The 10,651-nt window shown below is 58.6% G+C and overlaps 2 protein-coding genes across 2 annotated transcripts in view; both read right to left on the bottom strand.

Annotated features, from left to right (window-relative positions):
* Positions 1 to 378: 378 nt before the first annotated feature.
* Positions 379 to 5,541, bottom strand: SLC26A6 (solute carrier family 26 member 6; the record flags this gene model as incomplete). Its single annotated transcript, XM_082289095.1, is given in 19 exon segments — positions 379 to 498; positions 617 to 793; positions 1,324 to 1,443; positions 1,546 to 1,638; positions 1,807 to 1,876; positions 1,965 to 2,071; positions 2,194 to 2,289; positions 2,431 to 2,508; positions 2,614 to 2,727; positions 2,835 to 2,982; positions 3,075 to 3,157; positions 3,358 to 3,510; positions 3,638 to 3,802; positions 3,881 to 4,053; positions 4,322 to 4,432; positions 4,529 to 4,668; positions 4,936 to 5,093; positions 5,456 to 5,467; positions 5,470 to 5,541. Coding segments are annotated over 19 exon segments (2,190 nt in total).
* Positions 5,542 to 9,562: 4,021 nt separating this feature from the next.
* The window catches only part of CELSR3 (cadherin EGF LAG seven-pass G-type receptor 3), a gene marked incomplete at its 5' end in the record, with an annotated part of 29,844 nt that continues 28,755 nt past the window's right edge, over positions 9,563 to 10,651 (bottom strand). The window contains one exon of the mRNA XM_082288460.1: positions 9,563 to 10,386. Within this exon, the coding sequence (XP_082144586.1) occupies positions 10,359 to 10,386 (28 nt within the window). The 3' untranslated portion in view covers positions 9,563 to 10,358. The remainder of the gene's footprint in view (positions 10,387 to 10,651) is intronic.

Here is a 10,651-nt window from a genome sequence, read left to right as displayed (position 1 = left end):
AGGGAGGGGGTGGTGTCGTTGCCCTCTCCATCGCCATGCTGGGGACAGCAAGGGGACGGCAAGGCTGGGTGCTCACCGAGGCCTGGCGCCTCTCCCTGCTGATGTGCACCACGGCATCATGCACCGAGGGAAAGAAGGAGTGCTTGGTGATGGCTGAACTGAAGAAGTTGCCCCGCTCCAGCTGGGCCAGGACGGATACTGTGTGGAGGGAGAAGTATCTCAAATGATGGCACCTAGCTGAGCCCCACCACCCCCATCCAGAGCAGCCTCCTCCCGCCTCCTGTGTTGTGGGGAACACCAGGGTCACTACCAGGGACCCGACTTTGAGGCTCAGACTGGATCCCTGGAGAAATCCTAGGGATGGGAGCACCCAGGGTATCAGCTGTGTGCCATAGAGCTGGCTATGCCCGGCCAGGGCTCATGACTCTGCAGACCCCCCTCACCCGGGCAGCTGGCAATGAAGACGTCGACTTCTATCTCATGGAAATCTCTGAAGATCTGCAAAAAAAAAGTTTTACCCAGGAAAAGGAATGGGCAGCAGCCATCAGGCCACCCCACAGGGCCCTAGAGACACCCTCAGCAAGGCTGCTGTCCTGCCTGTTCCCCAGCTCCTTACATTCTTCAGGATCTTGATGGAGACAGTGTCCACGAAGCTGACAGGGCTGAAGTCCAAGATGACGGTGTGGAAGCTGGGCTGAGGCAGCCCTAGGCTGTGCAGGGTGGGTTCTGAGGGGGCACTGCTGTCCCCCTCACTCAACTCAATTACTGACACCCCTGGACCGTCTTCTGTGTTCTGGGGGAGGGAAGGAGACCCGGCATCAGTGCCCCAGGGCTTGTGGCACCCTGGTTGTGGCAGTGTTCCCCCGGGCTCACCTTGGTGAGGTTCTTTGGCTGTGTGAGGGCACAGGCAGTGGGTGGCCCCGGGAGTGGGTGCCCCTCTCACACCTTCACCCACTTTTGGGCTCTTTCCAGATGTGTCAAGATCCACCCCTCTCCCCAGCACCACTCTCCAGAGCCAGGCTCATTAGCTGGCACCAGGCCACCCTTTGTTCTTGCTCTTAATTCTGATTAACTTGCCAAAAGGTTAATGACTTGTTGGCTCCACCACATAATCATTAACAGCCCAACTTTCCCACCGACCTTGGGTGTGACGCTGTGACCCCAGTTCAGTCCCAGTGCTTTTCTCACCCATTGGCCCTAAACTGAACTGGGAACCCCATGGGCCACCAAACCCCACCAGTGCACTGATAGGAGTGTCAGAGTCAGGCAGGGAAGAGGTGCAGGATGTCACTGGAGGGGTGGTCTCCTGCATCAGGCAAGCACCTTTTTCCTCTTTGCCTTTTCCCTCTTTGCCTTTTCCTTCTCCAGTTTCTTCTGCTGTTTCTGGAGCTTCTTGAGGGCCTTCTTCTTCTTCTGAATCAGGCGGTCCACATTGATGCCACTCTGCAAAGCAGTGCAGCCCTGTGTCCCCAGCTGCCCCAACACCACCCTGTTGCTGGCAGGTGGGGGACACAGGAAGCACTCTGAGGCTGGTGGCTCTCCTACCTTCTTCTTCAGGGCCTCAGCGTACAGCTCCACGTTGGCAAAATAGATGGTGGAGGAAGAGCGGAAGATCTTCACGCCGGGGACCTCCTGTGCCTGGGGGCAGATGGGGAGGGTGCTACCCCGGGGATGGAGCCACCTGCTCCTCTTCTGTCCCCCCCACCAAAATGCCCCCAGCCTCTTTTCCCAGTGAGCCACTACTGGGGGAGCTTTGAACTGCCCCCCTGTTGCAGGCAGCTCTTCTCCCACCCCTGGTGCTGTTACCATCTCGTATTCTGCCACATCCCGGTAGACATCAGTGTCCGATATGCGCCCCAGGACGGAGTAGTGGGGGCTGCAGGGAGCAGAGCAAGGGGCTGAGGTCACCACGGGCTCCTCCTGTCCTTGGGATATGGCACCGGCCCCAGCCCCAGGGTACTCACAGCTGGGTACGGAAGATAACCGTGAGCAGCCCAAAGGCCACTGAGACCGCCAGGCCGATGTCCAAGTTCAGCAGGAGGGTGGCCACAAATGTCACAATCCAGACCAGCTGGAAAGAGGACACAGTCAGCTGCAGCACAGTCTCCCCGCTGGCACCCATAAGCCTCAGGAAGAGCAGAGAAACCCTCTCCAGGAACAAGAGCACAGCCTCAGGGCTGGCCAGCACCTTACCAGGTCCACCCGGTTGGACTTCCAGAGAGTGCAGAGGTCACTGAACTGCTTGAACATGCCCTTGAGGTTGGCGATGATGATGGCAGCCAAGATGGCCTAGGAGAGAAATCTCTGCAGCTATGAGGAAGCTGAGGGCAAATCTGGGAGTGGCTCTTAGCTCTTCCCCTACCATGTCACCATGGCATGGGACAGGCACAGGGGTGGGACATGACACAGAGGCTGTGGGACTAGATGTACCTTGGGCAGGTCCCGGAAGAGCTCTCCAATCTTCAGGATGGTCACCAGGATGACCAGGGATGAGATGACACCAGCTACCTGTGCAGAAGGAGAGCAGGAGGTGAGGGGTGAGTCCCCACTGCTCACTGTGCTTCCTGCCCCTGCTTCAGCCCTGGAGAGGGAGGCAGCACTGCCCAGACCCACCTGGCTGTTGCCCCCTGTGCTCTCCTGTACCAGGCTCCTTGACATGGAGCAGCTGATGGCAAAACACTGGAAGAAGCCTCCCAGGAAGTTGGAGAGGCCCAATGCAATCAGCTCCTGCAGGGACAGAGCAGTGGGCGGGGAAGACCATGCTTTCATCTGGCTGCAAGAAGGGCAAGCTTAGCTTTCATCCAGGGTGGGGGCCCTGTGCCTCAGAGCATCACCTGATTGCTATCCACTTTGTAGCCATGTTTCAGGGCAAAGATTTTTCCCAGGGAGATGCAGATGGCGTAGCCTACCACAGCAATAGCAAAGGCATTGCCCACCACCTGCCCAAAGTAGTTGATGTTAGGGGCCACAGGTGGCTTCAACCTACACTCAAGAGAGAGATGGGGTTCAAAAAGGGGTGCTGTGGGCAGCATGGTGCCCTGTCACAGCCCCCTTCACCGCCAGGCCCTGCTTACCCGCTGGGGATGTTGCCCACCACGGAGATGCCAAACTTGTCATTCAGGTTGACACCATAGGAGATGCCGGTGGAAACGATGATCTGGGGGAGAATGACTGGAGTGAGGCAGGGCCTTCCTACACAGGGACTGTGGTGGAGGAAGAGGAGGAGAGCACAACATATGCCCTGGAGCTGCACTTGCCAAGGAATCCCATCCCTCCTCTCCCCACTCCGAAGGGGACAGGGATGCACCAGGGATTCCTGGCTGCATCCCCACAGAAAGCTGGGGCAGCTCTGGGTACCGTGATAAGCTCGATGGGGATGGGCATGGGCAATTTGGCAGCAAACTTGTGGTTGAGCTCCTTCACAATTAAGATGGCCACAATGGCAATGATGGCAGTCACCAGGGTGCCCACATTGGTATCTGGCAGCTTCTTGCAGAGATCGATGATGGTCTAGAGAACACAGGAGGAGGGAATGTGCTCAGGAGAGCAGATGCCTCCCCAGCAGGTTTTTGGAGGCCTCTATGTGCCCCACAGGTGAGCACCAGGGGTCTTTGGGTGCCAGCAAGCCCCCACTCACCACAAACAGTGAGAGTGGTCCTGACTGCTCGCTCTGGGAGACTCCAAAAACATTCTTGAGCTGGGAGACAAGGACGTGCACAGAGGAAGCAGTGGTGTAGCCACGCACCAGTGGGTCTGAAAGGTAGGTCACCACGAATCCAAACTGCAGGAGGCCCAGGGCCACCTGGAAGGAGAGATGGCAGAAATGACCCACAGGTTATGGTCTCCTGTTCTCTGCTAGACTAGGCCGGGACCACCTTACCTGAAAGACACCCGTCAGGACAGTGATGGTGGCCACCAACTCCACCCTGGAGGCGTCCCGCAATTCCTCATTGACCGTCGCATTGGTGCCATTGACGGACTCCAGGAAGTTCTCACTGGGCATCAGGGACTCTGTCAAGCTCCCGATCATGACGGAGATGACGGCGAAGGGACCTGAGAACAGGTAGAGTGTGGGCCGGGAGCCCAAGGTGGGCACCAGGACCTCTCTGAGAAGATCTCTTAAGGGGTCAGCTCCTCTCTCCTTAGGCCAGGCTCAAAGCATACACTGCACTTCGGCTCTGGCTTGGCCAACCCCCTTCCTGGTGGAGCGGAGTAAAGGCAAGAAGTGTCCCTCCCAACTGCTGATGTGGTGATGCTGTGCCATGGACATCCCTGCTCCCTCCCCACCAGGGCTGTGCAAGCACATGGTCCCTCAGCTCACCCACGGAGTTGTGCCTCGACGTTCCGAAGAAGAAGTAGAGGAAGACGGGGTAAAAGGAGGAGTAGAGACCCGTGACAGGTGGCAGCCCAGCCAGCAGTGCATAGGCAAGCCCTGGAAGGTGGAGCAGGGAGAAATGTCACCAATGGCCAACCCTTGGCCACCCCACCTGTGGGGAGCCCCTGGCAGCCTGGGCATGGCATCACTCACCCTGGGGCAGGTGCATGATGCCCACACTGAAGCCCGAAACAATGTCCCCCAGGAGCCAGTCCTTGATAGGGTAGCGGGGCAGCCAGCGCAGGAAGGGCAGGAAGCGGAACAGCAGGGACTTGGCAGCAGAGCCCGAGCATCTGGCGGGAAGGGAGCAGGAGCCAAGGTGGAACACAAGTGTAGGGGGCTTGGGGACATCAGTGAGGGTGGATGCAGCCGCATGGGAAGCAATGGGACCCTCAGCTCCATCCACTGGAGCCTGGTGTCCCCCCAGGCAGGAGGACAGAGTGGGTACATGGGTATTTGGGCAGGGAAATGAACCCCCGGGTCTGCAGCTCTCTGTGGTGGTGGGGCTGAGGTGCACAATGGCAAGGTCCAGGCACATCCCACTGGCCACCTGGTCTTACCTGGTCTTGTGGAGATAGCGACGCAGAGAGAGCTTGGTGGGAGGTTTCCTCTGCGCCACCTCCTCCAGTTCAGCCTCACTCAGCACCTCGCGGGGCGCTCGGTGGCTCAGGGCCATCTCTGCTGCCATGCCCACCTGGCTACCCGGAATGCCAGTCCACTGCAGGGACACAAGGGACAGCTCAGCCACATTCCCACGGCCAGGGGCAGCCAGCACCCCACCCACCCCGAAGCCCCTCCTCCAGCTCCACTTGCCCCACAGAACCATCCCATCCTGGCAGGAATGGCCCTGAGGATAGGCACGAGCCGGGTTTTGGGAGTCCTGAAGCAGCAGCAGCAGCTCAAAATGGAGAGCAGTAGGCAGTCAGCAGGTGGGTAGGGAGGGAACTGAGGCTTCGGCAATCAGTGCTGCCCACTCCTGCCCCACAGCAGCCCCATCCACCCCACTGGAATGCACCGGTGGGGTCTGCCAGCAGAGCTGCCCCGGGGGTCTCCCCCTCCACCTGCCCACGCAGGACCCACCTCGGTGCCAACCACCCTTCCCCTCTGTGTACTGCAGCAAGGCAAGGCAGTGGGCAAGCACAGCTGCTGAGCAGAGCCCCAGCCATCCCACAGCCCTGTCTGCAGACTTTGTCCCTTTACACATGAGGGGAGCAGGAATGTGAATCCCTGGCAAATGTCACGGCTCACCATCCCTCCAACAGTGCCCTCCCCTGATCCCTGCAGTGCAGAGCAGGATGAGCCTGTGAGTGGAGGAGCTGGGCTGAGCTGGGGTCTCACCCTTCACAGGGCTGGGATGGTGGGACTGAGGAATTCCTGTACAAATCCACAGCTTGGCCTTGCTCAGGGCTCATGCCGAGAGCTGCACCATCCTGCCAGGCTCACACAGCCAGTGGCCTGCTCAGTCTTATGGTGCTCACCCACTTGCAGCTGGACCCAGAATCCCCTCGCTGGGTGCCCTGCCCAGTCCTAAGGTGCTCACCTACTTGCAAGGACCCTGAGTGCTTGAGGCTGTGCCAGCCTGAGTCCCTGTGTAACCCCCAACCCTCTTATCTGCTGTGCTCAAGCTGGTCAGGAGCCATCAGTCAGATCCATGCTCTGCTTCCTCCTATTTTTTAAAACCAGCCTGTGATCTTTGAGACACCGTTCCCTGCCTCCTGCCCTTCCTCCTGGCCTGCCGAGAAGCTGCCCCACTTCCCAGCCCCACTGCTGCACAGCACCCACCATGCTCCCCTTGGTGCTCCGGAGTGCTGGGTTCCAAAGCTGTGGCAGACCCAGCACTGTCACCACTGTGCCCAGAGCCATCCCATTCTGGGGACTGTCTAGTACAGTCCCAGCTCCTGGTCTGCAGCCATATCCAGGATGCTGCCATGTCTGAGCATCCATGCCACATGCAGGGCAGGGGGCTTCTTGCCAATGGGCACAAGCTGCTGCCACCCTCCTGCCAAAAGCTGCCTCCCCAGGGCACTGCTTGGGATCCCACCATCACCCTTCTGTGCCCCCACAGCTCCCATGGATGTCCACTCCCCAACCCATGTCCTGGAGCAGGAGTTGTGACCAGGACAAGGAGAGTTACCCACAGCCTCTGGTCATGGCATCCAGGGTTTTTTCCCCAGACCCTTGCTTACCTGCTGGAAACAGGTGTGCTGTGCTCTGTGGACTGCCCTGGTCTCACACAATTCACACAGACCCAGTTGTTATCTTGTTCCAAAGGTCCCCCGCGGGCACTATAGTCCCACTGAACCCATCACACCTCCCTGGGCTCCATCACAACCTAGAATTGATTGCAGGGAATTTCTGAGTCACGTTTGGCCCGGGACCGTGGGGACACGGCAGAGGAAATCCAGGCTCACATGTCTGACTGGTAGCAAGGTGTGGCGTGAAGGCAGGGCAGGGCCAGGCATTAAAGAGTTCTGGGTCCCAGCGGTGGTGGGATGGGGCTGATAAGTGGCAGGAGTGGTGACATCCAGGACCACAATCTCCAGGGTTGGGGCAACTTGTCTCCATCCCTGGTGCCTGGTGGGGGCAGCCTGTGGCCACCTTGGCGCCCTCTGTGGTGAACACAACTCAGCTCCCACAGCTTTCAGGCAGTGGGGCTGAGCCTCTCCCCTCAACCTCTCCCACATCCCTGCCCCTCCCTGTCCACCCTTATGCCCATCAGTGGTCAGGTAAAGGCATGTCCAACACAGGCACCCCCACATGCGACTGCTGCCTCCTCGTTTATCCACTCCCCATCATTTATCCACTCCCCCAGCATGGAATGAGAGGTCATCACAGGGCTACTGCTTGGAAGCAAATAGCACCCAGTGTCATTTATTACCTCCTTATCACTGCTCCCTGTCCCCACCCATGCCATTCCTTCCCGCACTCCAGCCTCCAGCCCCCCACCTGCACGCCAGGCCGGTCACTCTACCTCTGGCCCCCTCTCACCACCCCAGCCTCCCTGGCCCGCAGCCCCCAGCCAGCCTTGGGAAGGGCTGCAGGACAGGACCACAGCTCCTGGCACTGCCAGTGCAACTCCTGAAGGCTGCCCTGAACTCAGCCCCCAACTGACAGGTGACAGCCCAGAAGGGACAGAGGGGTGACAATTGATGGTGACCCTTGCTCAGGGCGCTGTGGATCAATGCTGCCCTTTGCTCACCTGCCCTTTCCTCTTAACAAAAGGGGAGGGACAGAGGGCACCAGGATCACGCTCAACCTCCCCTCCCCACACTTCCTTCTGCTTGCTGGCAGCCAACTTGACCCTGCTGAGGTCATGCAGCCTTCAGAAAATGGATCTTCCCTTGGCCTAGGTCAGGCTGGGGGTGCTGGCAGCTGCCAGGCATGAGCCCCACAGCTCACCACAGCCACTGTGGCATTGCAGCCCTGCCAGCCAGGCCTGGGGCCACTGGACACCAACACAGCTGATCCCATCTCTGGGTAAACCCAGCCTAGATATAATCCAGTTCAAGCAACTGACAGGCCTTGAAGTCCCCATCCCCTCATAACCTTGCCCCAGGCCACAGCAACTCCCAGGCAGCCTAGGAACTGGCTGTGAACTCCTGCCCAAGCCCCCTCCCAACATCACCTCAAGCCCAGGTGCTGCATCCATAGCCCCAGCCACGGATCCCCAGCACAGGGAGAGACAGCACAGAGCCCAGCACCGTTTTATAGACTTTTATTTCCAAATCTGGCGCTTCCATGATACACTTTTACACAGCCAAAGGGGAAGCGTGAGCATTTCCCCACTCCCTGCCAAGAGAGTCAGGAGACAGAGAGAGGAAAAAAAACCCAACCAAATCCCCCAAAGGAAAAAACCCAAACTCAAGGAGGATGCTCCCCAGAGCCCAGGTCACAGCACTACAATCTGGGACCAAGCTGCAGATTGGTCTGCAAGAAGCAGATTCCTGATTTTTGACTGGCCCAACTCTGCAGGGATGGCCACCAGCTCTGCAGGGATGGCCACCAGCTCTGCTGCTCTCTTCTTTTTGGCACTTGACACTTGCTCTCCATTTGGCAGCATAAAGAGCCCTGTGCCCAACTTGGCAGAAACATGGGCCCTACAGCGCAGCAGGGACAGGATCCCAGGACTCTGGTGCTGGCACTGCACAGCCGGAGAGAAACTTGTAAACAAGCTTGTTCCCAAAGGCAAAGATGGGCAGCATGGAGGGGCCTGGCTGTTCCCAGCATGTGGGGCCAGCAGGCTTTCCCTCTGCACACTGGTCCCGAATGGCATGTAAACATGTCAGCAGGCCCTTCTCTCCTCATCCCTGGGAAAAGGATGACAGTGAGCCTGCCTTGTCAGGGCTGTGCTGGGGACCCATGGCACCCCCAGTCACCAGCCCTTCTGTTCCCTCCATACTCTCCCCACTGACTCAGGGATGCAACCAAGAGGCCTTGGCCTCCCCAGAGGCCTGGAGGATGGCGGCACAAGTCCTCTCCTGTAAACATGTAGGCTGGGCTACAGTAAGATGCCATGGCAGTGTGGTAGTAAGGCAGTAAGGAGCACATGGTAACGCAGCCCCGAGAGCACCATGGGGCTGAAAGGGAACACGCTGCCCCCCGAGCCAAATGCCCTGCCCTGAGGCTGGGGTAGGCACAGAGGACTGTCATCTCACAGCAGGGCCAATAGGAGCCAGGGTCAGGCTGCAGGCTGAGCAGAGACACCATCAAGATAGCCTGAATTTCCAGAGAGGGCAAAGTGCTGTTTATCTCCATCTCCCAAAATTCAGGCCACTCTAAGCTGGGGTCCTCTGCTACTCAGGGGAGAGGAGGTGTATACAGAGCCCACAGGGAACCAGCTAGATACAACTTTTGTGGGCAGTGCTGGACCCTGAAACTGGAGCCACATCATGCTCCTGTGGATTCCAGTCTTCCGCAGAGTGAGCACTGGCTCTGGGAAAAGCCAAGCCTGCTACTAAGCAGGGAGAGGGTCATCCAGCTCCTTTACCAGACCCACAAACCAACACTGGTTTGCTCTGTAACATGCAGGTTAAAGAGCACAACACCCACTGGGAAAAACACAGTGCTCACTTGCTGAGCAGAGGAAACCAGCACTGATGAGAGTGGGACCATCCTGGTACAGGACAGGACTGCACAGCAGAGCTTGTCTCCTCCCCAGCAGGCTCCCGGTGCCAAATTTGCTGCCCCATTCACGTGTGCTCTTGCTGGCACACAGCCCCAGCTCACAGACAGGGGCAGCCCCAAGGGGTGGTCCCACGGGAGGGCAGAGGGAGCCCTGGCTGCAGGGGGCTGAGGGACACCAGGCGGGAGGGTGGCACCGAGACAGGTGGAGCTGCACAGTGGGAGGGTGGGGGGCAGCAGGGCCAGCTGCCCTGCAGTGGGGATGGGACAAAGCAGTGCCAGCAAAGCCTTAAGGACTGCCTGGCACTGTTCCTCCAGTCCACTGGGATTGTGGTTCTGGTAGCCCCAGGGAAGCTGGCAAGGGGCTGTTGGTGAAACAAATGCTCCAGGTCCTGGGAACAGACCATCCGTAAAAATAACCATAGAAATTTCTCTTCTCTCTGATTACAAAGATACAAAAAGGTAGAAAACCCTCCCTGCCCCCATATCCTGGGCTCCATTTTCTGTCCCTCTGCCACTGCCCACCCTCCACACACACACAGGCACACCCCACACACAAACAGCTCACAGAGAAAGAGCTTGGCCCCAGGGGGTTGGAGATGCCACCCTCACCCAGTACTACCTGTCACACCAGGCAGGTGACGGAGAGCACGGCAGCAGCCGAGAGCCTGGAGGCTCCTGGCAGTGGGTGGTGTGGGCTGCTGGTCCCACAGCCCACAGGGCAGGGGAAAGCAGGGTTGGTTTCAGGCCTCTGACAACCATCAATTCTGGCCCCTGCTCCATGGGGATACCAAACCTCAGCTGGCAGTGCCTGACGAAGGGCCCTGCTTCTTCCATCTCTCTTGTGGACAGCTTCGGCCCCTCAGGAATGGCCATCGTTTCTCATTATTCTTCTCAGAGGAAAGAAAAACAATATTAAGCCATGGCATCTCTCCTGGGCTCCAGCGTCCCTTCCCCACTATGCCACATGGGGACAGGGCAGAAAACCTCTCTGTGTCAGGGCAGGAGCAACTGTCTCCAAGTCTCTGAGATTAGGGAAGAGGGAAGGAGGGGTGGGGTGGGGTGGGGTGGGGTGGGAGCAGTACCAGCAGGGAGCAGAGCTAGAAGGAAAGAAATTACATACTGGAACAGGGTGCCTGGAGAGAAACGTGGCTG

Source organism: Coloeus monedula, assembly GCF_965178545.1.
Source record: "Coloeus monedula genome assembly, chromosome: 11".
NCBI classification, from domain to species: Eukaryota; Metazoa; Chordata; class Aves; order Passeriformes; family Corvidae; genus Coloeus; species Coloeus monedula.
This window is presented reverse-complemented; position numbering and strand designations above follow the sequence as displayed.